General features: G+C 40.2%; 2 protein-coding genes across 2 annotated transcripts; both read left to right on the top strand.

The window, feature by feature from the left end:
* The first annotated feature begins 1249 nt into the window (after positions 1-1249).
* On the top strand, positions 1250-9721 carry LOC139311614 (zinc finger protein 665-like). The gene is made up of 3 exons (XM_070936083.1): positions 1250-1510; positions 6800-6926; positions 7479-9721. Exons 1-3 carry the CDS (start codon positions 1250-1252, stop codon positions 9491-9493), a joined length of 2403 nt encoding a protein of 800 aa, XP_070792184.1. The 3' UTR covers positions 9494-9721.
* Positions 9722-16039: 6318 nt separating this feature from the next.
* Positions 16040-24376, top strand: LOC139311615 (zinc finger protein 665-like). Its single transcript, XM_070936086.1, has 3 exons — positions 16040-16297; positions 21593-21719; positions 22272-24376. Exons 1-3 carry the CDS (start codon positions 16040-16042, stop codon positions 24284-24286), a joined length of 2400 nt encoding a protein of 799 aa, XP_070792187.1. The 3' UTR covers positions 24287-24376.
* Positions 24377-27229: the final 2853 nt, after the last annotated feature.

Raw genomic sequence — 27229 nt, 5'->3', positions numbered from 1 at the left:
CAGCAGGGGGCGCTCTCTTAGCTGCTGACTGACGAGGCCACTGCGCATGCTCCACTCCGGCTGAGTCTTCTCTATGTTCCGGCTGAGAGTTGCTCCCTGGGAATCCGGTGGAAGCGGGCAAGAGGGGATCCCACGACTCAAATCCTGCCCAGGGGAGGGAAGGAGATTCTGAGGTTGGAGGGAGCGGGAAGTCCGCCCCATAACTGCTCTTGGCTGCGCATGGGGGGAGATCCGCGAATTGGGGAGGGGGGAGGAGAGAAGGAAGCCTATCCTCATATCTCCATTCAGATTCAGTTTCCGAGGCTGGGAGGATCTTTGGAGAGCCAGCGGAGACCCGATACTGGCATTGCCAGTGGCTGGAAGATCCGTGCTGAGCCTGTGAAAGGAGAGAAGCAGGAAGAGCTGCAGGTCAGAGAAGCTTCTTTTGTGGAATCTGAAGGGATCTTCACCTGCTTGAATTCTTCCATTTCACCCTGAATTCCCCTATTGGGTCTCATCCATCGCCACTGATGGACAGAAGGGTTTTGTGGGCAGAAAATAAAATGCAGCTCCTCTTTTGTCCTGTCCTCTTAACTGCTCTTCTGTGCTTATATTTCAGGTTCTGAGGTCCTTCCAGGAATGGGGAGGAATTCGCTGGATCCGCACAAATCTTTCTCCTGATCTCTCTTTCAGAGGGATCCCCAAGGATAAAAGTCCAGGTCAGGATACCTCTCTAGGTAAGGGGAGACTGTTCCACTTGGATTAGATACTTTCTAGAAATATTCTAGTTATCCTTAATTCTCTGTCTCTTCTCAAGTCTTAGTCGTTGGACTTAGTAGAAGTTGACCCAATAAGAAAGATCGAACTCCCTCTTCAAGCTAGAAGACTTAAGGCGCACAAAGGAATTCCCTTCCTTCAGAGCAAGGCTATGGTTGGTCTTTCCCAGAAGACATACTCTTGTAGGGGCCATCTTGAGTTGCATTCTGGCTCCTCCTCCATCCTGAGAGATTTCTCTTTATTTTTGGCTTTCCTTAAACAGATAATTTTGACTAAATTCCTACACGGATCCCTGCTGGGCCATTTCCAACACTGTCCTTGCAGGCATGTTTCCTGGGTTGCTGGAATATCACTAATTTATCTGGTTTCAAACTGCGGGGGGGGGGGAGAATTTACAGTGATTGAGCAAATGCTTTGTTTGCCAAGAGTATACATTTCCACGTATTGTTCCAAAAGGTTAGGAGAACAATCTAACTGAGGTTTGTTCTTCAACATGTGGTGGGTTTGGTCTTCTCCTTTTATTCTTGGCTCCCATGATGGAGCCTATGAAAGGCAGAGTGTTGAAGAGAGAAAAATGGAGGTTTCCTGGGCAGGACAGGAAGAAATCTTAATTTGTGCCTTCAAGCTAGAAAAGATGAAGTTGAACCCTTTCCTGTCTCTCTCCTTCCCAGTGGACAAAATGGAGTCACCGTTGTTCATGGAATCATCTTCTTCTATTGGTGAAGCTGAAAGAGCCGCTGGATTCCTGACTCAGGTAGGAAGGAAGAGATTAGCACCTTATAGGGGGGAGGAGTAGGAGACCTCTAGTTTCCTTTGGGGACTCCACCTATGATACTGCTATTCCTGAGCAAAGCACAACAAGGAAATTAGAAATTTAAATTTACGATCAGTCAAACTAGGCCCATCTCTCAACTACATTTTCGAGTTCTATGGAATTCCTTAGTAGTTATATAATTCTGATTTCAAAAAATGCCACATGGCAGTTCATGTTACCTGTCCCAAGTAAAGCAGAAAAGGCACATGAATAGTTAGGCTAAATCTACTTTATTGTAAGTATAATTTTGCTTTCCTATCATTGGGGCAAGGGATGAAAACAGGAGAAGCAGAAATTGCTTTGTGTATCATCTACATCTTGAGGAAGTGCCACCCTACTATTTTCATGAATGTTTATGAGTGGGTTTTTTTCAGTTTAACTTTTTAATTAGTTTATTGAAATATAAAATACAAAGGAAAAGACATGGAAAAGTAAAAAGAGAGGAAGGGGAAAAGAGGGGGTATCGTGTAATGGGAGAAAAAAAAGCCATAAACTTTTGACTCTCTTTGGCACAGTTGAAGGTAACAACATTACAACCACAACTTTTTGCTTTTACACAACATAATGTACACATTATTTCTTCTTTGGTAAGAAATATCAAATAATAAGCCTGTCTAGTTTACAAAAACAGAATCAAAGTTTCATTTTTTTTCTTCTCATTGCAAATAGAAAATCCAGAAGCAATTTGAAACTAGCGACAAAATTAAATATAATCTCTTATTTGGAGAAAAGAATCATTTTAACCATCTCAGCTTCTCCTTGCTGTGGGAAATCATATATCACTCATTCTCATATATTCAAATCTAGTCCATAATATTTTACCAACTTTGGAATATTCTTCAGCATTACTTAAAGGACCAGCAGACCTGTGTATACATACATACTTGTTTTAAAAATACAAAACTAACTTAAAGCTTTCTAACAGTACATAAATCAATTTTTTTAAAAGAAATCCATCCTAATTAATTAAACCATATTTAAGTCACTCCCTCCAGTTTATCTTCATCGAATAGAATCTTTTTCTTCTTGGGAAAATCTATCAAGTCTCCTTTCCTATAGAGGTTCTCAGCTTTATTTATATCCATTTAAAAAAGTCCGAAAGGTGTTCTGTTAGACGTAAATTGGTCTGAAGCAAATCTTCCTCAATTAAATTTTCCCTCACTGAAATAGTGATCGTGTCTTTTTTTCTTGAAGAATTCTCAGCCTTGTTAATGTCCATAAAGCGAAAGTCCCAAACTTGACCTCTTAGAAATTGTGAATCTACTTCATATACTTGTGTGCGAAAATGAGATAACTGTGTGAGAAAGACATGACCCGCGACCGGCTGCTTTTTGCGATTCTGTGTCCTTCACAGACAGCTCAACGCCAACCACGGTCTCCTTTATGTTGGCTCAGGAAGGAGGGGAATGGGGAGGAGCAGCAGTCACCAGATGCAGGGGGGGAAGAGATCCACTGCGCTGCACAGAACTCTTGTGCTACGCAGGACTTTCCTGTGCTGCGCAGCCAGCTACTCACCTCACTGCAGAGTGGAGTAGTCACCATCCCCACCACTGCCGTGATTCCGGCTCAGGAGGGTATTTTGCTTGCACACCCATGTGTGAGAAACAGATGTGAGGAAGAAAGAGAAATGAGAAAATGGAGAGAACAAGAGAGAGGAAAAAGAGAGAGAAACAGTTGAGAGAGAGAAAAGGGGGAAAGAGAGAAATGAAAGAAAGCTGGAGGGAGACCATGAGAGAGGGAAACGAGAGAAACAAATGAGGGAGAAGAGGGAGAGGAAGGAAGGAAGGAAGGAAGGAAGGAAGGAAGGGAGAAAGAAAGAAAGAAAGAAAGAAAGAAAGAAAGAAAGAAAGAAAGAAAGAAAGAAAGAAAGAAAGAAAGAAAAAGAAAGAAAGCTCTCCCAACTTATGATGAAAGCAATGGCAAGATAGAAATCTTGCCAAGAAAACTGCGGTTTGCCAGAAGGCACAAATTGGAAACAAAACTCTGATATTTTTTTTTTTAGGAAATAATAGATGGCAAAAAAACGCCTCTGAAAATAAGATTATTTATAATTTTGGATAATGTATTATATTGTCAAACTTAAAAGATATCAAAATATATGTGCTATTGCTGTTAGTACAGTCTTGCCAGCTTCTATCAATTTAGAGTTCACTATGAAAAGATTACAGAGAAGCAGTTTCCCACAATTAATAACTTCCTTTTGGATTTGCTATCATGTTTAATGAGAAAGAAAGAAAAAGGAAGGAAGGAAGGAGAGGGAGAGGAAAAAAGAGAGAAGCCGAAATGAGAGGGGTAAGGGAGAGAGAGAACCATTTCTCACAAAAAACACCAAGAGCCATGAAACCTGGGTAGGCAAGGCTGGGGTTGGGGGGAACATGTGACTGGGTGGGAGTGACATTGAGTTGGCCACGCCCACCCAGGTTTTGTGGCTCCTGGTGTTTTCTGTGGGAAACAGGTCCAAATGACTCTTGAGTATTTAAGGTTGCAGACCCCTGGTCTAACAGTTATTCATTCCCTCACCCATGTTAATACAACTGCATGATAATAGAGCTCCCAATCTGGTAGTTCAAAGCCCCCATTGTTTTTGGACTCTTGCAACATTTTCAATCCTATTCTTATTTTTTTCCCTTGCCAGACATATTTCAAAATTATACTATTTAATTCATTAATGTATTTTTTCTTCTAGTTTTATTGGGACAGTTTGGAATGGGAAAAGTACCTTCGGCAAGATGTTCATTTTTATAGTTGCTATTCTGACTACCATTGATAGCTGCAAATTTTTCCATTTATCGAAATCTTTTTTAATTTGTAACAATCTTATATAATTATCTTCGTTGATTTTAACACATCTTGCTGTTAAGTATATTCCCAAGTATTTATCTTAACTGTCTGTAAATCTAATTTCTCTGTCAATTCTTTCTTCTGTTTTCTGTGAGATTTTTAAATAAGATTTTAGTTGTATCTTTGTTTATGTTCAATCCTGCGACTTTCCCATATTCTTCTATTATTCCCATTAATTTAGGGCCAGTTTCCAGTGGATCTTCTAAAATAAATACTAAGTCACCTGTGAATGCTTGTAATTTGTATTTTTCCCGTTTTATTTCCATACCTTTTATTTCTAAGTCTTGTCTAATATTTCTATTTAACACTTCCAATGTTAGTATAAATAGCAACGTGGACAATAGATATCCTTGTCTTGTACCCTTTCTTATATTAAAATTCTCTGTTAAGTCCCCATTGACTATTACTTTTGCCATTCACTTACAATATATTTCCTTAATCATTTTTATAAATTTCTCGCCAAAATCCATGTATTCCAATTGTTGCATCATAAATTGCCAATTTACATTGTCAAAGGCTTTCTATGCATCTAAAAATATCAGCGCCATTTGTTTTTCCGAGTACACTTCATAATATCCCAATGTATCTAGTATAAATCTTACATTTTTTTAATTTGTCTTTGGAAGGAACCCATTTTGATCTGGGTGGATAAATTTATGTAGAAATCTTTTTAATTTCTCTGCCATTATTAATGCAAAACTTTTATAATCATAAAATAAAATCATAATGATATGGGATTATAATTCTTTATTTCTGTCAAGTCTGAGTCTTCTTTCGGAATTAAATAATATTAGCATCTATCCAGGTGTTTGGTAAAGTCAGATTTATATTCGGAGGTTACCATTAGTTGGTTTGCATTATCCGGTATTTGTAAAGTTGACACAGTAGGTTGATAATTGTCTACATTTTCTACACCTAGTTGTGTTTCTTGTTCTATTTTATATTTTGGTTGATTCACAAAATGACGAATCTTCTCAAAGGACTGATCAAGAATCTGCTTTATAATGACACCAGTTTAGAATTAGGTATCCTTGTGGCTCCCTGTACTGTTCAGAGACTGTTATTCATTTATTCTTCTTTTTTTTCTCAGCCAATCCAAAACCTCCCTGAGAATAAGCCCTGGTGCTTATTTTGGCAACCAAAAAATTATAAGACCTGGTCCTATTTTCGGGAAAACATAGTAGAAGATCAAAGCCACAGCTTTTATCTTTATATTTCAAACAAAAGAATATTCCATGCTTCCTTATTTTGGCTGCCTCTAGCAATCCTCTCCCTGTTGTTTTATAATAAAGAAGTGTCAAAAATAGCATTCAAAATATCAAAAATGGGTGGTAAACTGTAACTAAAGAGCACCTGTATAGCTTCTAAAGATAATAATCTCATAAATTGTTTAAGAAATGAAGGACACATCTTATTGTCCGTTTGAAAAATAAATGCCAAAATGGCTCTTTTGTCCAACAACGATGTAGTTTCGACCCCACTTTCCAGCTTCAGCTCACCCCACTTCGACCCCACTTCCCAGCTTCAGCTCAATTATCTTGGAAACTCGATTTCTAAAACTACTTGTAGGCTGTTGCTGTTATTGGAGAATCTTGAGGGATGATTCTGGGACTTTCCTTAACCTCGGAAAGTCAAGCGGCCAAAAGGAAGCCTGCTCCTCCTGTTGTTAAGTTGGAAAAACGACAGTCCAGGGAGAAGTGATTCTTTGGGCGTGTCACCTGCTGGCCATGTCATGCCCTCTTTTTCCCTTTCTCTCTTACTTTTCAATGGTTTTTTTCCTGTGTATTTTATACTTTGAAAACAAAAATGTTAAACTGAAATATTCATGAGTGTGAGCAAGGCTGACCCTTTAAAGAATCACAAAGACCATTTCATTACTGTGGGACAGAAATCCCACAGAACCTCTTGCAAACATCATGAAACGTTGGTGCCACTGGTAGACGGTTTGCCTAAGACACTCTATGCCCCTTGCTCAAGGCAGGATGATGATACTGAAGGTCAGCAGAGTCAGTCAAGGTGATAAAACATGGACTAATTGAATGTCAGGTGTAGGCTGTGAATTCTGCCCTTTTTATCATATAATATGTTGAGTCCATCTAGGGAAATGTCCAATAAATAATTTTTACTTTGGCTTTTAGTCCCAAAGGTGCTTTTTTCAAGAGGCAACTGGACTTTCTGATTGTTGAAGAAACTTCTTGGATGAGAAGCGAAATGCCTCCAAAGAAAAACCATAAAGTCCAGTTGCCTTTTGAAGAAAGCACCTTTGGGACAACCGTGACTATGGATAACTGAGAATCTTCATAGACATTTGTGCTTTTAGGATTTGCAAATTGAAGGAGATCTTTCAAATTCTATCGAGTCTGCTCACAGGGCTCCTTCCTTCTTTAGGGTCCTGTGTCCTTTGGGGAGGTGGCCATCCATTTCAACAGTGAAGAGTGGTTGCTGCTTGATCCCAGCCAGAAAGCCCTGTATCAAGAAGTCATGTTGGAAACGTCTAGGATGCTGGCCTATTTAGGTAAAGGTTCCTCTATACGTAACTTATTAAAAATGATTTCATCTCTTCTTTTTTCCTCTTACATTAATTCCAGTCCCCCTTCATGGTCTTCTAAGTAGCACAGTTTCATTTAGAAGAAAGAGATCAGTGTGGTGATCAGGAAGTTTTGACATTCAGTCTTGTGGTCATGCTTGGGCCCTGGTCATTACACCACAGTGATTGGGAAGATGTTCAGGGAGAAGATGCTGAGTTTTCCTACTCACCAACAAAGCTTGTCTTGCTTTGGGTTGCAGTGACATATGTTGTCTTCTTGAATGCAAGTTGGGTGCGTCATATTTGAGACAATTTGTGTGCCTCGTCCTGATATCAAGATGTGGTTTTGCTTTAAATTTTTAACTGCCAAGAATGAGGATTAGATGAGCAGCCATGTTAGTCTTTTAAGTTATTAAGTAATATGTTGTCATTTCCCTCGTTCCTTTCTCTGGAGATGCCCAGTAATAAGATAAATCAATGCATAGGGACACCGAAGTGGAGGTTGTAGATTATTCTGATTTATTTTTCTTCCCCCACAAGCATTTGATGCGCAGAAAAAGGAAAACGACCAAGAGCCAAACTTAGTGCCGTTGCAAATAATCACAACTGAAATTCCTGAGGAGACCTCTACAAATAAGCGGGGAAGGAAGAAACATGAAAAGAAGCACAACTGGAGAGAAAAATCTATTCTTGAATGTGTGGAAATGGATTGTTTCCTGACCCAAGGTGATTCCAAACAAAATACGGGGAAATGTCAAAGTAGAAAAAGATTCAAACCCAATCCCAATGTTAGTAACTCCTGCAAATCAGGAAAAAGTTCCAGGAGTAATAATCTTACTTCACATAAAAAGAACCAGGCAAGGGAGAAGCTCTACAATGGTGTGGACAATGGAAAAAGCACTGGGACAAAAGGTGATTTAACTTCTCATAAAAAAATCCACACCAGTGAAAAACGCGATAAGTGCCTAGAATATGGAAAGAGCTTTAGGTACAAAGAGTGTCTGAAATCTCACAAAAGGATCCATACAGGGATAAAACCTTACAAATGTGTGGATTGTGGAAAACGTTTCAGTGTGAAGAGTTCCCTTACGTACCATAAAAGGGTACATACTGGAGGAAAACACTTTAAATGCATAGAATGTGGGAAGAGCTTTAAAAGTAGTAATTACCTGATGTGCCACAAAAGAATCCATTCGGGGGAAAAACCTTATAAATGTGTGATTTGTGGACAAAGTTTCAGAACGAAGTCTTCCCTTACAGCCCATGAAAAGATACATACAGAAGAAAGACCCTTTAAATGCATGGAGTGTGGAAAGAGCTTCAGGGGAAGCAGTGTTCTTAATTGTCATCAACGGATCCACACAGGAGAAAAACCCTATAAATGCCTAGACTGTGGGAAGAGCTTCAGGCAAAGCGGTAGCCTTATTTCCCATAAACGGCTCCACACAGGAGAAAAACCCTATAAATGCATGGAGTGTGGAAAGAGCTTCAGTGTAAAGAGTGCTCTTACTTCTCATAGATGGATCCACACAGGAGAAAAACCCTTTAAATGCAAACAGTGTGGGAAGAGCTTCACAACTAGTAGTTCCCTGATATGCCACAAAAGGATCCATACGGGGAGAAAACCTTACAAATGTGTGGATTGTGGACAAAGGTTCCGTGTGAAGGGTTCCTTTACTTCCCATAGAAGGGTACATACTGGAGAAAAACCCTTTAAATGCATAGAATGTGGGAAGAGCTTTACAAGTAGTAATTCCCTGATGTGCCACAAAAGGATCCATTCAGGGGAAAAACCTTATAAATGTGAGATTTGTGGACAAAGTTTCAGAACGAAGTCTTCCCTTATAGCCCATGAAAAGATACATACAGAAGAAAGACGCTTTAAATGCATGGAGTGTGGAAAGAGCTTCAGGCGAAGCGATGCTCTTAATTGTCATACACTGATCCACACAGGAGAAAAACCCTATAAATGCCTAGACTGTGGGAGGGGCTTCAGGCAAAGCAGTAACCTTGCTTGTCATAAACGGGTCCACACAGGAGAAAAACCCTATGAATGCATGGAGTGTGGAAAGAGCTTCAGTGTAAAGAGTTCTCTTACTTCTCATAGACGGATCCACACAGGAGAAAAACCCTATAAGTGCCCAGACTGTGGGAAGGGCTTCAGGCAAATCTGTGACCTTACTACCCATAAACGGATCCACACAGGAGAAAAACCCTATAAATGCATGGAGTGTGGAAACAACTATAACAGCTGTAGTGGATTAAATCACCATAAACTTGTCCACACGGGAGAGAAACCCTATACATGCATGGAGTGTGGAAAGAGCTTCACTTGCAAGACTTCTCTTACTTCTCACGAGAGGATCCACACAGGAGAGAAACCCTATAAATGTAGAGAGTGTGGGAAGAGCTTCAGACGAAGCAGTCACCTTAGTTACCATAACAGGATCCATACAGGAGAAAAACCTTATAAGTGCACAGAGTGTGGAAAGACCTTCGTTGCTAGTAGGTCTCTGACTATTCATAAAAGGACCCACACCGGAGAGAAACCCTAAAAATGCCTGGAATGTGGGAACAGCTTCAGATTTAACAGTAGCCTTTCTGTCCATAAGAGGATCCACAAAAGAGGGAAACAGAAATGTACGGAATGCGGAAGGAGTTTTTGTGAAAGAGAATCCTTCTCAAGAAACAACCCACAATGGGCAGGAAAATATCCTGTGGACAGCAATCAACTTATTTCCCTTACGGATTAACAGAAAAATGAATGGACAAAGGGCTGGACTGATGGGGTAGTATATTTTAATTAAAAAAAAAAAAAAAAAACTTTGATTTTTTTTGTATATTCGTTGTTTTTAACAGTCGCTTGGTCGACTATCGTTGTGAGTCGCCCTGAGTCCTTAGAGATAGGGTGGCATTCAAATTTTATAAAATAAATAAATAAATAAATAAATAAAGAAGATAGATTTTCAGGTAGTCAAGAAAGTTAAATATTTGGGAGTATACTTAACAGGAAGATGTACAACAATTAAAGAAGGTAACTATAAAAGATTAATACAACAAATGTGGCATTTGCCACCAGGAAGAATAGCCAAGATGTTTAAAAACCTGTCCGCCAAATGTTGGAAATGTAATCAGGAAATGTAAACCGGGCTCTTATTACCATAAGTGGTGAACATGCCGAAAGGCAAAAAAAAAAAAAATTGGACGAAAATACTCACATAATACACACATAATTAGAGTTTTATTTTTTTAAATTTGATTTATATGCCGCCCTTCTCCGGAGACTCAGGGCGGCTTACTATGTGTTAAGCAATAGCCTTCATACTTTTGTATATTTATACAAAGTCAGCTTATTGCCCCTACAAACTGGGTCCTCAATTTACCTACCTTAGAAAGGATGGAAGGCTGAGTCAAATACATAGTTAAAGCAACATATCGTTAACACATAGTTAAAGCAAGATATACATTTAAAGTCAGAAATATTTTTGTTAGGTATAATATCAGAAAAATATGACAAAGGGAACAAATATTTAATACTACATATATTGACAGCAGCGAGAATTGAATTTGCACAACACTGGAAGAATGAGGAAACTCCTACAGACCAAAATATAATTAGAAAAATACTAGATTGTACAGAAATGGATAGGTTAACATTAAAGATAAAGGACAAAGGAGACACAATATTTTTTAACATGGGATTTGTGTTATCAATGGTTAGACAATAGAGGTAGAAATGAGAAATTAGCCCAAGGGAGCTGCGCCAAGCCGGCCACACACCTGGCCATGACTAGTTGGTCGAGGCCTCCCACCTTCTACCAGCCACACCCTCCCTCCATCCCAGCCACTGAAAATCTCTCCCAAATACAGGCAGAGGCATAGATTCAAAACTTCTGAAGTATTAGTACCGCTTTAGTAAGTCCACACCTGGAATACTACAACTAATTTTGGTCACAGGTGTTGAGACTTTGGAAAAAGTTTGGAGAAGAACAACGAAGGTGACCAAAGGCCTGGGGACTAAAACATATGAAGAACGGTTGCAGGATTTGGGTATGACTAGTCAGCCTAGATATCAACCTAGAAATAGGGAGAAGGTCCCTTCCACCTCCGTTCCGTTCTATTCTCCCAACTGAAAGGGACTTTAAAAATGGTTTTATTGATCCAACCCTATACCATATAATCAATATTTTTTTTAAAAGTGACTTAAATTTCTTGATTTAAAATCATTGTTCAGTTTATCAGATTAAAGTAATCAATACCGTATTTTCTATTTCTCAAGATTTCAAATGTACTTTAGTGTCTCTATTTCATTTTGTGATATCAAGTTGATCAGAAAGATCAATCAGACTTGCCATATTAGGGGATCGTAGCATTGATATGATTTCAGAGAAAACTGTTAGTAGCATGATTTCTGCTTTTTATCTTAATATAATCTTTTAAAAAACATATTTCCTGATTATTAACCTCTTTTCTCAATTTGAAAGGTTAATAAATTATTCAAAACAGTTGCACAATGTAAATGATGCCCTACTTTATATACATTGAACAGCGAAATGAAGAAACAGATAAATATGTAGACGGAGGGGGGAGCATGGCATAAAATGTTAGAAAGTGCTAGAAGGGGGTGGAATGAGTTCACATCTGACTCAGTTTCACATTGTACAATGATGCTTTGAAAACCATGGAATGGGAAAACATTAGTACGGTAAATTTTTCTACGAAAGAAGCAAACAATTAAAAGGTGAAAACATTTCTCCTGAAAAAATCCTGGTATTTTCATAATATTTATTTATTTATTGGTTCGATTTATATGCCACCCTTTTCCGGAGACTCAGGGCAGCTTACAATGTGTTAAGCAATAGCCTTCATACTTTTGTATATATCTGCTTAGTACAGCTTCCCCCCCATCCCCAAGCAGTGTTCTTTTTTATACAAAGTCAGCTTATTGCCCCCACAAACCGGGTCCTCATTTTACCTACCTCAAAAGGATGGAAGGCTGAGTCAACCTTGAGCCTGGTGAGATTTGCAGTAATTGCAGGCAGCTGGTGTTACTTAACAGTGCTTTATTCTACTGCGCCACCAAGGCTCTTCCTAATTATGTAATTGTACACCTATGGAGATAATCCATGGGACATTAAATTTAAGCCTTTTGCCTCTTTCTACAACTTGGAATATATTTTTGGCCTTTAAGTGTTTGCAAGGAAAAAATCAGGGCTCACTTGACAAAGAAGAGGAAAAAAAACCAAGACACCTTAGCTTTAAATTGAGAAGCCTTCTAACTGATCGCCTAGATCCGATCTACTCCTGGTGGTAGATTGGCAATTGAGGCCAAGCTGCCTGAAAGCGGTTTCCGATGCTCTCGATGGTGGCAGAACGGCAAAAAACTGTTTAAACTATTGCTGCGGCGTTTCACCCTACAGCTGATCAGCGGTAAAAGGCAGTGTGGTGGTAGACCAGTGCCAGCAGCAGCAGAAGTAACAACTGGAGCCCATGGAAGCTTCCCCAAGTCCCGTAGCATTGATAAACCATATCAATGCTATTTGATTGGTATGGTTTCAGAGGAAACTCTTAGTAGCATGATTGTGACTTTGTGCTTTTTATCTTAATATAGCCTTTTAAAAAACATATTTCCTGATTATTAACCTCCTTTCTCAATTTGAAAGGTTAATAAATTATTGGAAAGAGTTGTTGCACAATGTAAATGATGCCCTATTTTATATACATTGAAGAGCTAAATGAAGAAACAGATAAATATGTAGGAGGAGGGAGAGTGGCATACAATGTTTTCTATGAAAGAAGCAAAAAATTACAATGTGGGAATAATGTTCATAAAATATTGGTATTTTTGTTAAAATTTTACTAATTATGTAATATCCAATATATACCTGATTGTCCAGCCACTGATTCCACTCTTTCCCTTTGCAAATGTAGCCCTGAGCCAAATACCATCATTATTCTGAAGGGTCTTTGGAGGCGAGTGGAGGCTGAGGGCTTGACAGGGGATCCAGTGTGGGGATCTGGGGATCGTCCGATTCATTCGCCTCAGTGAGGGGATGACTTCAAAGGTCCCCTGGGGGTCTCCCAACAGAGAAGCCGGAAAGGGGCCCCTGGGGGAGGAGAGGGGACCAGAAGGAGGCCCAATTCGGTGTCTGACCTAGAGAAAGGAGTCTAGTCCCTCCCTGAGGACCCCAAAGACCACCACTCCCATGGTGGCTCTTCCCTCAGAGCCGCCTCTGTCTCCGTCTCCGCTCTTCCCGCCAGAATAGGCTCCTCCCACTCCTCTGAGACTCCAGGATTCCCTGCAGAAGAGCCGAATGCCGGGAACCCCTTTGTTTCCAGGGCTCCCGCCGACGTCCCCACCAGCAGCGGCAACAGGCGGAGCCGATGGAAGCTTCCCCCAAGCCCCCTCCCCAAGAGAAGTGGAATTGGGCGGGTGGGGAAGGGTCTTGACAAGAATACTTCAGAGTTGGCCTGACAGAAATGGTTGCACCAATGGGAAGCCTCGCTTCTGATGAGTCATCGGTGTCTGGGCAGAATTTCTGGTGATTTTTCTCTGCCGAGAAAACCTTTGGAGCAGAACGAGAAAGGGGGAGGGGCTCCGCAGATTGTGTGCAGCGCAACTGGAGGGTACGTTTCCGTGTTCAACTGGGGGTCCCCAAGAGTGCCAGGCGGGCCCTGAGCGAAGCGATCTCTCGGGGAGGCAAGGATTGCTGAGATGGGGAAATCCGAGGCTACGAGCCGATGAGGCCCCAAATCTAGAGGTCTCCTCCAGCCACGGCTCACTTGTTTTTCCCACGACCGCCGTGACACGTGTCTGTAGCCTTCCAGTGCAGGACCCACTCTGGCTTTCCAGAGGCCTTTCTGTATGGCCCGTTTCCCTGACCTCCCGGGGGGTCTGACGGCTGAGAAGCATCAGGTGATGAGGATGTTTTTCCCATCCATCTCGGTCTTCCAGGGTCGTGGCCTCATTTTCCCCTCCACGCTTTTCTCTCCATCCTTAATGACATAATTCGGTATTACATGAATACTGAAGCTCGGTGATGGAGGTCTGAGTCTGCATTCCCATTTCTTGGAGAAATCTCCGTGTTTCTTCTGGGATTTATTTACACAAAGGTGAAACATCTGCATGAAACGTATCGCTGCAGGGAGCCATTTGTGGGAAGTTTGGAGGATGGAAGCCGGGATTGCCCCTCCTGGCTCCCTCATCCCTTCCAGAAGGTGAAGGAGGAGAAACGTCAGAGGATGTGGCCCAGGCAACTCTGGTCCCAGTTTTAGGAGGATGTAGTCTACAATACAATTGAGGCGCGGTGGTGCAGTGGTTAGAACGCAGTAACTGCAGGCTTCTTCTGCTGATCAACAGCTGCCAGCAGTTTGGCAGTTTGGGTCTCACCAGCTCAAGGTTGACTCAGCCTTCCGAGGTGGGGGAAATGCGGACCCAGATTGTTGGGGGCCACATGATCATTCTGTAAACTGCTTAGAGAGAGCTGTAAAGCACTGTGGAGCAGTATATAAACCTGATATAAGCCATAAGCAATATAGGGATACCTTCGGTTCCACGAAGGCTCCGCACCCATTTGCACAACTCGGGTGACCCTGAGGTGGACCCAGATAAATCTGCAAGTGGCCTCAAGGCCTCTCTCAAAGGATGCAAGTGACCGGCTTTCTGCAAGGAGTATGAATCCTTCTATTCTCCACCCTCCAGTTAGAGCTGAAGAAGCATCTTGGATAAGAATCAAAAGGTCTTCAAAGAGAAAAATAAAGTCCAGTTACCTCTTGAAAAAGCACCTTTGACACTCTTCGCTCTTTCTCTGTGTCTTTGTGTGGGCAGCGACTTCACCCCAGGTGGCAGTAGGGGGCGCTCTCTTGGCTGCCGACTGACGAGGCCACTGCGCATGCTCCACTCCGGCTGAGTTTTCTCTATGTTCCGGCTGAGAGTTGCTCCCTGGGAATCCGGTGGAAGCGGGCAAGAGGAGATCCCACGATTCAGATCCTGCCCAGGGGAGGGAAGGAGATTCTGAGGTTGGAGGGAGCGGGAAGTCCGCCCCATAAGTGCTCTTGGCTGCGCATGGGGGGAGATCCACGAATTGGGGAGGGGGGAGGAGAGAAGGAAGTCTAAAGGAATCCTCTGCTCACATCTCCATTTAGATTCAGATTCAGATTCCGAGGCTGCGAGGATCTTTGGAGAGCCAGGAGAGTCAGCGGAGACCAGCTGCCCGGTGCTGTAAGGTCCGTGCTGAGGCTGTGAAAGGAGAGAAGCAGGAAGAGCTGCAGGTCAGAGAAGCTTCTTTTGTGGAATCTGAAGGGATCTTCACCTGCTTGAATTCTTCCATTTCTCCCTGAATTTCCCTATTGGGTTTCATCCATCGCCACTGATGGACAGAAGGGTCTTGTGGGCAGAAAATAAAATGCAGCTCTTCTTTTGTCCTGTCCTCTTAACTGCTCTTCTTTGCTTATATTTCAGGTTCTGAGGTCCTCCCAGGAATGGGGAGGATTCGCACAAAACTTTCTCCTGATCTCTCTTTCAGAGGGATCCCCAAGGATAAAAGTCAAGGTCAGGATACCTCTCTAGGTAAGGGGAGACTATTCCACTTGGATTAGATACTTTCTAGAAATATTCTAGTTATCCTTAATTCTCTGTGTCTTCTCGAGTCTTAGTCGTTGGACTTAGTAGAAGTTGACCCAATAAGAAAGATCGAACTCCCTCTTGAAGCTAGAAGACTTAAGGCACACAAAGGAATTCCCTCCCTTCAGAGCAAGCCTGTGGTTGGCCTTTCCTAGAAGACCAACCCTGTAGGGACCACCTCTAATAGGGCTCCTCCTCCATCCTGAGAGATTTCTCTTTATTTTTAGGTTTCCTTAAGAGATAATTTTGACTAAATTCCTACACAGATCTCTGCTGGGCCTTTTCCAACATCGCCTGTCCTTGCAGGCATCTTTCCTGGGTTGCTAGAATATCACTAATTTCTCTGGTTTCAAACTGCAGAGAGGGGGTGAGAGAATTTACAGTGATTGAGCAAATGCTTTGGTTGCCAAGAGTATAAACTTCCACGTGTTGTTCCAAAAGGTTAGGAGAACAATCTAACTGAGGTTTGTTCTTCAACATGTGGTGGGTTTGGTCTTCTCCTTTCGTTCTTGGCTCCCATGATGGAGCCTATGAAAGGCAGAGCGTAGAAGAGAGAGAAATGGAGGTTTCCTGGGCAGGAGAGGAAGAAATCTTAAGTTGTGCCTTCAAGCTAGAAAAGATGAAGTTGAACCCTTTCCTGTCTCTCTCCTTCCCAGTGGACAAAATGGAGTCACTGTTCACTGAATCATCTCCTTCTATTGGTGGAGCTGAAGGAGCCGCTGGATTTCTGACTCAGGTAGGAAGGAAGAGATTAGCACTTTATATGGGGGAGGAGTAGGAGACCTCTAGTTTCCTTTGGGGACTCCACCTATGATACTGCTATTCCTGAGCAAAGCACAACAAGGAAATTAGAAATTTAAATTTATGATCAGTCAAACTAGGCCCATCTCTCAACTACATTTTCGAGTTCTATGGAATTCCTTAGTAGTTATATAATTCTGATTTCAAAAAATGCCACATGGCAGTTCATGTTACCTGTCCCAAGTAAAGCAGAATAGGCACATGAATAGTTAGGCTAAATCTGCTTTATTGTAAGTATAATTTTGCTTTCCTATCATTGGGGAAAGGGATGAAAACAGGAGAAGCAGAAATTGCTTTGTGTATCATCTACATCTTGAGGAAGTGCCACCCTAGTATTTTCATGAATGTTTATGAGTGGGTTTTTTTCAGTTTAACTTTTTAATTAGTTTATTGAAATATAAAATACAAAGGAAAAGACATGGAAAAGTAAGAAGAGAGGAAGGGGAAAACAGGGGATATCGTGTAATGGGAGAAAAAAAAAAGCCATAAACTTTCGACTCTCTTTGGCACAGTTGAAGGGAACAACATTACAACCACAACTTTTTGCTTTTACACAACATAATGTACACATTATTTCTTCTTTGGTAAGAAATATCAAATAATAAGCCTGTCTAGTTTACAAAAACAGAATCAAAGTTTCATTTTTTTTCTCATTGCAAATAGAAAATCCAGAAGCAATTTGAAACTAGCGACAAAATTAAATATAATCTCTTATTTGGAGAAAAGAATCATTTTAACCCTCTCAGCTTCTCCTTGCTGTGGGGAATAATATAGCATTCATTCTCATATTTTCAAATCTAGTCCATAATATTTTACCAACTTTAGAATATTGTTCAGCATTACTTAAAGGACCGGCAGACCTGTGTATACATACATACTTGTTTTAAAAATACAAAACTAACTTAAAGCTTTCTAACAGTACATAAATTAATTTTTTAAAAAGAAATCCATCCTAATTAATTAAACCATATTTAAGTCACTCCCTCCAGTTTATCTTCATCCAATAGAGTCTTTTTCTTCTTGGGAGAATCTATCAAGTCTCCTTTCCTATAGAGGTTCTCAGCTTTATTTATATCCATTTAAAAAAGTCCCAAAGGTGTTCTGTTAGACGTAAATTGGTCTGAAGCAAATCTTCCTCAATTAAATTTTCCCTCACTGAAATAGTGATCGTGTCTTTTTTTCTTGAAGAATTCTCAGCCTTGTTAATGTCCATAAAGCGAAAGTCCCAAACTTGACCTCTTAGAAATTGTGAATCTACTTCATATACTTGCGTGCGAAAATGAGATAACTGTGTGAGAAAGACATGACCCGCGACTGGCCGCTTTTTGCGATTTTGCGTCCTTCACAGACAGCTCAACGCCAACCCCGGTCTCCTTTATGTTGGCTCAGGAAGGAGGGGAATGGGGAGGAGCAGCAGTCACCAGATGCAGGGAGGGAAGAGATCCACTGCGCTGCGCAGAACTCTTGCGCTACGCAGGACTTTTCTGTGCTGCGCAGCCAGCTACTCACCTCACTACAGAGTGGCTGCAGCGGGAGGAGTAGTCACCATCCCTGCCACTGCCGTGATTCCGGCCCAGGAGGGTATTTTGCTTGCACGCCTGTGTGTGAGAAACAGATGTGAGGAAGAAAGAGAAATGAGAAAATGGAGAGAACGAGAGAGAACGAGAGAGAGGAAAAAGAGAGAGAAACAGTTGAGAGAAAGAAAAGGGGGAAAGAGAGAAATGAAAGAGAGCTGGAGGGATACAATGAGAGAGGGAAATGAGAGAAACAAATGAGGGAGAAGGGGGAGAAGAAGGAAGGAAGGAAGGGAGAAAGAAAAAAGAAAGAAAGAAAGAAAGAAAGAAAGAAAGAAAGAAAGAAAGAAAGAAAGAAAGAAAGAAAGAAAGAAAGCTCTCCCAACCTATGATGAAAGCAATGGCAAGATAGATATCTTGCCAAGAAAACTGCGGTTTGCCAGAAGGCACAAATTGGAAACAAAACTCTGATTTTTTTTTTTTAGGAAATAACAGATGGCAAAAAAACGCCTCTGAAAATAAGATTATTTATAATTTTGGATAATGTATTATATTGTCAAACTTAAAAGATATCAAAATATATGTGCTATTGCTGTCAGTACAGTCTTGCCAGCTTCTATCAATTTAGAGTTCACTATGAAAAGATTACAGAGAAGCAGTTTCCCACAATTAATAACTTCCTTTTGGATTTGCTATCATGTTTAATGAGAAAGAAAGAAAAAGGAAGGAAGGAAGGAGAGGGAGAGGAAAAAGAGAGAAGCCGAAATGAGAGGGGTAAGGGAGAGAGAGAACCATTTCTCACAAAAAACACCAAGAGCCATGAAACCTGGGTAGGCAAGGCTGGGGTTGGGGGGAACATGTGACTGGGTGGGAGTGACATTGAGTTGGCCACGCCCACCCAGGTTTTGTGGCTCCTGGTGTTTTCTGTGGGAAACAGGTCCAAATGACTCTTGAGTATTTAAGGTTGCAGACCCCTGGTCTAACAGTTATTCATTCCCTCACCCATGTTAATACAACTGCATGATAATAGAGCTCCCAATCTGGTAGTTCAAAGCCCCCATTGTTTTTGGACTCTTGCAACATTTTCAATCCTATTCTTATTTTTTTCCCTTGCCAGACATATTTCAAAATTATACTATTTAATTCATTAATGTATTTTTTCTTCTAGTTTTATTGGGACCGTTTGGAACGGGAAAAGTACCTTCGGCAAGATGTTCATTTTTATAGTTGCTATTCTGACTACCATTGATAGCTGCAAATTTTTCCATTTATCGAAATCTTTTTTAATTTGTAACAATCTTATATAATTATCTTCGTTGATTTTAACACATCTTGCTGTTAAGTATATTCCCAAGTATTTATCTTAACTGTCTGTAAATCTAATTTCTCTGTCAACTCTTTCTTCTGTTTTCTGTGAGATTTTTAAATAAGATTTTAGTTTTATCTTTGTTTATGTTCAATCCTGCGACTTTCCCATATTCTTTTATTATTCCCATTAATTTAGGGCCAGTTTCCAGTGGATCTTCTAAAATAAATACTAAGTCACCTGTGAATGCTTGTAATTTGTATTTTTCCCGTTTTATTTCCATACCTTTTATTTCTAAGTCTTGTCTAATATTTCTATTTAACACTTCCAATGTTAGTATAAATAGCAACGTGGACAATAGATATCCTTGTCTTGTACCCTTTCTTATATTAAAATTCTCTGTTAAGTCCCCATTGACTATTACTTTTGCCATTCACTTACAATATATTTCCTTAATCATTTTTATAAATTTCTCGCCAAAATCCATGTATTCCAATTGTTGCATCATAAATTGCCAATTTACATGGTCAAAGGCTTTCTATGCATCTAAAAATATCAGTGCCATTTGTTTTTCCGAGTACACTTCATAATATCCCAATGTATCTAGTATAAATCTTACATTTTTTTAATTTGTCTTTGGAAGGAACCCATTTTGATCTGGGTGGATAAATTTATTCAGAAATCTTTTTAATTTCTCTGCCATTATTAATGCAAAACTTTTATAATCATAAAATAAAATCATAAATAATGATATGGGATTATAATTCTTTATTTCTGTCAAGTCTGAGTCTTCTTTCGGAATTAAAGTAATATTAGCATCTATCCAGGTGTTTGGTAAAGTCAGATTTATATTCGGAGGTTACCATTAGTTGGTTTGCATTATCCGGTATTTGTAAAGTTGACACAGTAGGTTGATAATTGTCTACATTTTCTACACCTAGTTGTGTTTCTTGTTCTATTTTATATTTTGGTTGATTCACAAAATGACGAATCTTCTCAAAGGACTGATCAAGAATCTGCTTTATAATGACACCAGTTTAGAATTAGGTATCCTTGTGGCTCCCTGTACTGTTCAGAGACTGTTATTCATTTATTCTTCTTTTTTTTCTCAGCCAATCCAAAACCTCCCTGAGAATAAGCCCTGGTGCTTATTTTGGCAACCAAAAAATTATAAGACCTGGTCCTATTTTCGGGAAAACATAGTAGAAGATCAAAGCCACAGCTTTTATCTTTATATTTCAAACAAAAGAATATTCCATGCTTCCTTATTTTGGCTGCCTCTAGCAATCCTCTCCCTGTTGTTTTATAATAAAGAAGTGTCAAAAATAGCATTCAAAATATCAAAAATGGGTGGTAAACTGTAACTAAAGAGCACCTGTATAGCTTCTAAAGATAATAATCTCATAAATTGTTTAAGAAATGAAGGACACATCTTATTGTCCGTTTGAAAAATAAATGCCAAAATGGCTCTTTTGTCCAACAACGATGTAGTTTCGACCCCACTTTCCAGCTTCAGCTCACCCCACTTCGACCCCACTTCCCAGCTTCAGCTCAATTATCTTGGAAACTCGATTTCTAAAACTACTTGTAGGCTGTTGCTGTTATTGGAGAATCTTGAGGGATGATTCTGGGACTTTCCTTAACCTCGGAAAGTCAAGCGGCCAAAAGGAAGCCTGCTCCTCCTGTTGTTAAGTTGGAAAAACGACAGTCCAGGGAGAAGTGATTCTTTGGGCGTGTCACCTGCTGGCCATGTCATGCCCTCTTTTTCCCTTTCTCGCTTACTTTTCAATGGTTTTTTTCCTGTGTATTTTATACTTTGAAAACAAAAATGTTAAACTGAAATATTCATGAGTGTGAGCAAGGCTGACCCTTTAAAGAATCACAAAGACCATTTCGTTACTGTGGGACAGAAATCCCACAGAACCTCTTGCAAACATCATGAAACGTTGGTGCCACTGGTAGACGGTTTGCCTAAGGCACTCTATGCCCCTTGCTCAAGGCAGGATGATGATACTGAAGGTCAGCAGAGTCAGTCAAGGTGATAAAACATGGACTAATTGAATGTCAGGTGTAGGCTGTGAATTCTGCCCTTTTTATCATATAATATGTTGAGTCCATCTAGGGAAATGTCCAATAAATAATTTTTACTTTGGCTTTTAGTCCCAAAGGTGCTTTTTTCAAGAGGCAACTGGACTTTCTGATTGTTGAAGAAACTTCTTGGATGAGAAGCGAAATGCCTCCAAAGAAAAACCATAAAGTCCAGTTGCCTTTTGAAGAAAGCACCTTTGGGACAACCGTGACTATGGATAACTGAGAATCTTCATAGACATTTGTGCTTTTAGGATTTGCAAATTGAAGGAGATCTTTCAAATTCTATCGAGTCTGCTCACAGGGCTCCTTCCTTCTTTAGGGTCCTGTGTCCTTTGGGGAGGTGGCCATCCATTTCAACAGTGAAGAGTGGTTGCTGCTTGATCCCAGCCAGAAAGCCCTGTATCAAGAAGTCATGTTGGAAACGTCTAGGATGCTGGCCTATTTAGGTAAAGGTTCCTCTATACGTAACTTATTAAAAATGATTTCATCTCTTCTTTTTTCCTCTTACATTAATTCCAGTCCCCCTTCATGGTCTTCTAAGTAGCACAGTTTCATTTAGAAGAAAGAGATCAGTGTGGTGATCAGGAAGTTTTGACATTCAGTCTTGTGGTCATGCTTGGGCCCTGGTCATTACTCCACAGTGATTGGGAAGATGTTCAGGGAGAAGATGCTGAGTTTTCCTACTCACCAACAAAGCTTGTCTTGCTTTGGGTTGCAGTGACATATGTTGTCTTCTTGAATGTAAGTTGGGTGCGTCATATTTGAGACAATTTGTGTGCCTCGTCCTGATATCAAGATGTGGTTTTGCTTTAAATTTTTAACTGCCAAGAATGAGGATTAGATGAGCAGCCATGTTAGTCTTTTAAGTTATTAAGTAATATGTTGTCATTTCCCTCGTTCCTTTCTCAGGAGATGCCCAGTAATAAGATAAATCAATGCATAGGGACACCGAAGTGGAGGTTGTAGATTATTCTGATTTATTTTTCTTCCCCCACAAGCATTTGATGCGCAGAAAAAGGAAAACGACCAAGAGCCAAACTTAGTGCCGTTGCAAATAATCACAACTGAAATTCCTGAGGAGACCTCTACAAATAAGCGGGGAAGGAAGAAACATGAAAAGAAGCACAACTGGAGAGAAAAATCTATTCTTGAATGTGTGGAAATGGATTGTTTCCTGACCCAAGGTGATTCCAAACAAAATACGGGGAAATGTCAAAGTAGAAAAAGATTCAAAGCCAATCCCAATGTTAGTAACCCCTGCAAATCAGGAAAAAGTTCCAGGAGTAATAATCTTACTTCACATAAAAAGAACCAGGCAAGGGAGAAGCTCTACAATGGTGTGGACAATGGAAAAAGCACTGGGACAAAAGGTGATTTAACTTCTCATAAAAAAATCCACACCAGTGAAAAACGCGATAAGTGCCTAGAATATGGAAAGAGCTTTAGGTACAAAGAGTGTCTGAAATCCCACAAAAGGATCCATACAGGGATAAAACCTTACAAATGTGTGGATTGTGGAAAACGTTTCAGTGTGAAGAGTTCCCTTACGTACCATAAAAGGGTACATACTGGAGAAAAACACTTTAAATGCATAGAATGTGGGAAGACCTTTAAAAGTAGTAATTACCTGATGTGCCACAAAAGGATCCATTCGGGAGAAAAACCTTATAAATGTGTGATTTGTGGACAAAGTTTCACAACAAAGTCTTCCCTTACAGCCCATGAAAAGATACATACAGAAGAAAAACCCTATAAATGCATGGAGTGTGGAAAGAGCTTCAGGGGAAGCAGTGGTCTTAATTGTCATCAACGGATCCACACAGGAGAAAAACCCTATAAATGCCTAGACTGTGGGAAGAGCTTCAGGCAAAGCGGTAGCCTTATTTCCCATAAACGGCTCCACACAGGACAAAAACCCTATAAATGCATGGAGTGTGGAAAGAGCTTCAGTGTAAAGAGTTCTCTTACTTCTCATAGACGGATCCACACAGGAGAAAAACCCTTTAAATGCAAACAGTGTGGGAAGAGCTTCACAACTAGTAGTTCCCTGATATGCCACAAAAGGATCCATACGGGGAGAAAACCTTACAAATGTGTAGATTGTGGACAAAGGTTCCGTGTGAAGGGTTCCTTTACTTCCCATAGAAGGGTACATACTGGAGAAAAACCCTTTAAATGCATAGAATGTGGGAAGAGCTTTACAAGTAGTAATTACCTGATGTGCCACAAAAGGATCCATTCCGGGGAAAAGCCTTATAAATGTGTGATTTGTGGACAAAGTTTCAGAACGAAGTGTTCCCTTACAGCCCATGAAAAGATACACACAGAAGAAAGACCCTATAAATGCATGGAGTGTGGAAAGAGCTTCAGGCAAAGCGGTGCTCTTAATTGTCATACACTGATCCACACAGGAGAAAAACCCTATAAATGCCTAGACTGTGGGAGGGGCTTCAGCCAAAGCGGTACCCTTGCTTCCCATAAACGGGTCCACACAGGAGAAAAACCCTATGAATGCATGGAGTGTGGAAAGAGCTTCAGTGTAAAGAGTTCTCTTACTTCTCATAGACGGATCCACACAGGAGAAAAACCCTATAAGTGCCTAGACTGTGGGAAGGGCTTCAGGCAAAGCTGTGACCTTGCTACCCATAAACGGGTCCACACAGGCGAAAAACCCTATAAATGCATGGAGTGTGGAAACAGCTATAATACCAGCAGTGGACTAAATCGCCATAAAATTGTCCACACGGGAGAGAAACCCTATACATGCATGGAGTGTGGAAAGAGCTTCATTAGCAAGATTTCTCTTTCTTCTCATGAGAGGATCCACACAGGAGAGAAACCCTATAAATGTAGAGAGTGTGGGAAGAGCTTCCGCCGAGCCAATCAACTTAGTTACCATAACAAGATCCATGTAGGAGAAAAACCTTATAAGTGCACAGATTGTGGAAAGACCTTAGTTGCTAGTAGGTCTCTGACTATTCATAAAAGGACCCACACCGGAGAGAAACCCTAAAAATGCCTGGAATGTGGGAACAGCTTCAGATTTAACAGTAGCCTTTCTGTCCATAAGAGGATCCACAAAAGAGGGAAATAGAAATGTACGGAATGTGGAAGGAGTTTTTGTGAAAGAGAATCCTTCTCAAGAAACAACCCACAATGGGCAGGAAAATATCCTGTAGACAGCAATCAATTTATTTCCCTTACGGATTAACAGAAAAATGATTGGACAAAGGGCTGGACTGATGGGGTAGTATATTTTAATTTTTTTTTAAAAAAAAACTTTCTTGATTTTTTATGTATATTCGTTGTTTTTAACAGTCGCTTGGTCGACTATCGTTGTGAGCCGCCCTGAGTCCTTAGAGATAGGGCGGCATACAAATTTTATAAAATAAATAAATAAAGAAAGAAAGAAAGAAGGTAGATTTTCAGGTAGTCAAGAAAGTTAAATATTTGGGAGTATAATTAACAGGAAGATGTACAACAATTAAAGAAGGTAACTGTAAAAGATTAATACAACAAATGTGGCATTTGCCACCAGGAAGAATAGCCAAGATGTTTAAAAACCTGTCAGCCAAATGTTGGAAATGTAATCAGGAAATGTAAACCGGGCTCTTATTACCATAAGTGGTGAACATGCCGAAAGGCAAAAAAAAAATTGGACGAAAATACTCACATAATACACACATAATTAGAGTTTTGTTTTTTTAAATTTGATTTACACGCCGCCCTTCTGCGGAGACTCAGGGCGGCTTACTATGCGTTAAGCAATAGCCTTCATACTTTTGTATATTTATACAAAGTCAGCTTATTGCCCCCACAAACTGGGTCCTCAATTTACCTACCTTAGAAAGGATGGAAGGCTGAGTCAAATACATAGTTAAAGCAACATATCGTTAACACATAGTTAAAGCAAAATATACGTTTAAAGTCAGAAATATTTTTGTTAGGTATAATATCAGAAAAATATGACAAAGGGAACAAATATTTAATACTACATATATTGACAGCAGCGAGAATTGAATTTGCACAACACTGGAAGAATGAGGAAACTCCTACAGACCAAAATATAATTAGAAAAATACTAGATTGTACAGAATTGGATAGGTTAACATTAAAGATAAAGGACAAAGAAGACACAATGTTTTTTAACATGGGATTTGTGTTATCAATGGTTAGACAATAGAGGTAGAAATTAGAAATTAGCCAAAGGGAGCTGCGCCAAGCCGGCCACACACCTGGCCATGACTAGTTGGTCGAGGCCTCCCACCTTCTACCAGCCACACACTCCCTCCATCCCAGCCACTGAAAATCTCTCCCAAATACAGTCAGAGGCATAGATTCAAAACTTCTGAAGTATTAGTACCGCTTTAGTAAGTCCACACCTGGAATACTACAACTAATTTTGGTCACAGGTGTTGAGACTTTGGAAAAAGTTTGGAGAAGAACAATTAAGGTGACCAAAGGCCTGGGGACTAAAACATATGAAGAACGGTTGCAGGATTTGGGTTTGACTAGTCAGCCTAGATATCAACCTAGAAATAGGGAGAAATTTTCTAACAGTGGGAACAATTAACCAGTGCAACAGCTTGTCTTCAGAAATTGTGGATGCTTCATCACTGGAGGTTTTTAAGAAGACACTGAACAATGATTTGTTTGAAACGGTATAGGGCAGTGTTGGCGAACCTTTTCGGCAACCAATGCCAAAACCAGAATGCTTGCTTTTCCACATGTGCATGCCAGAAACCAGAAGAGCAGGTGGTCTTCACGCATGTAGGAGCGCCCAAAACTGGAAGAGCAGCTACCTGATGCGTGTGCGAAGAGAGAGCACTTTGTGTACTCTACTACGCGTGCCATAGGTTCGCCGTCAGTATTGGGTGTCCTGCTTGAGCAGGGGGCTGATCTAGAAGACCTCCAAGGTCCCTTCCACCTCTGTTCCGTTCTATTCTCCCAATTTAAAGGGACTTTAAAAATGGTTTTATTGATCCAACACTATACCATATAACCAATATTTTTTTAAAAAAGTGACTTAAATTTCTTGATTTAAAATCATTGTTCAGTTTATCAGATTAAAGTAATCAATACCGTATTTTCTATTTCTCAAGATTTCAAATGTACTTTAGTGTCTCTATTTCATTTTGTGATATCAAGTTGATCAGAAAGATCAATCAGACTTGCCATATTAGGGGATCGTAGCATTGATATGATTTCAGAGAAAACTGTTAGTAGCATGATTTCTGCTTTTTATCTTAACTTAACTTTTTAAAAAACATATTTCCTGATTATTAACCTCTTTTCTCAATTTGAAAGGTTAATAAATTATTCAAAACAGTTGCACAATGTAAATGATGCCCTACTTTATATACATTGAACAGCGAAATGAAGAAACAGATAAATATGTAGACGGAGGGGGGAGCATGGCATAGAATGTTAGAAGGGGGTGGAATGAGTTCACATCTGACTCAGTTTCACATTGTACAATGATGTCTTGAAAACCATGGAATGGGAAAACATTAGTACGGTAGATTTTTCTACGAAAGAAGCAAACAATTAAAAGGTGGAAACATTTCTCCTGAAAAAATCCTGGCATTTTCATAATATTTATTTATTTATTGGTTCGATTTATATGCCACCCTTTTCTAGAGACTCAAGGCAGCTTACAATGTGTTAAGCAATAGCCTTCATACTTTTGTATATATCTGCTTAGTAGGGCTTCCCCCCACCCCCAAGCAGTGTTCTTTTTTATACAAAGTCAGCTTATTGCCCCCACAAACCGGGTCCTCATTTTACCTACCTCAAAAGGATGGAAGGCTGAGTCAACCTTGAGCCTGGTGAGATTTGCAGTAATTGCAGGCAGCTGGTGTTACTTAACAGTGCTTTAGTCTACTGCGCCACCAAGGCTCTTCCTAATTATGTAATTGTACACCTATGGAGATAATCCATGGGACATTAAATTTAA

This window comes from Pituophis catenifer, unplaced genomic scaffold (genome assembly GCF_029215685.1).
Source record: "Pituophis catenifer annectens isolate HBS135680 unplaced genomic scaffold, rPitCat1.0.hap2 SCAF_2, whole genome shotgun sequence".
NCBI lineage: Eukaryota > Metazoa > Chordata > Lepidosauria > Squamata > Colubridae > Pituophis > Pituophis catenifer.
This window is presented reverse-complemented; position numbering and strand designations above follow the sequence as displayed.

Excerpts from the sequence above, each read along its gene's own strand:
- LOC139311614 (XM_070936083.1), top strand. The coding sequence starts at position 1,250 with ATGTGGTGGGTTTGGTCTTCTCCTTTTATTCTTGGCTCCCATGATGGA. Across the intron at positions 1,511-6,799 it reads CCGCTGGATTCCTGACTCAG|GGTCCTGTGTCCTTTGGGGA; the intron begins GTAGGAAGGAAG and ends TTCCTTCTTTAG. Across the intron at positions 6,927-7,478 it reads TAGGATGCTGGCCTATTTAG|CATTTGATGCGCAGAAAAAG; the intron begins GTAAAGGTTCCT and ends TTCCCCCACAAG.
- LOC139311615 (XM_070936086.1), top strand. The coding sequence starts at position 16,040 with ATGTGGTGGGTTTGGTCTTCTCCTTTCGTTCTTGGCTCCCATGATGGA. Across the intron at positions 16,298-21,592 it reads CCGCTGGATTTCTGACTCAG|GGTCCTGTGTCCTTTGGGGA; the intron begins GTAGGAAGGAAG and ends TTCCTTCTTTAG. Across the intron at positions 21,720-22,271 it reads TAGGATGCTGGCCTATTTAG|CATTTGATGCGCAGAAAAAG; the intron begins GTAAAGGTTCCT and ends TTCCCCCACAAG.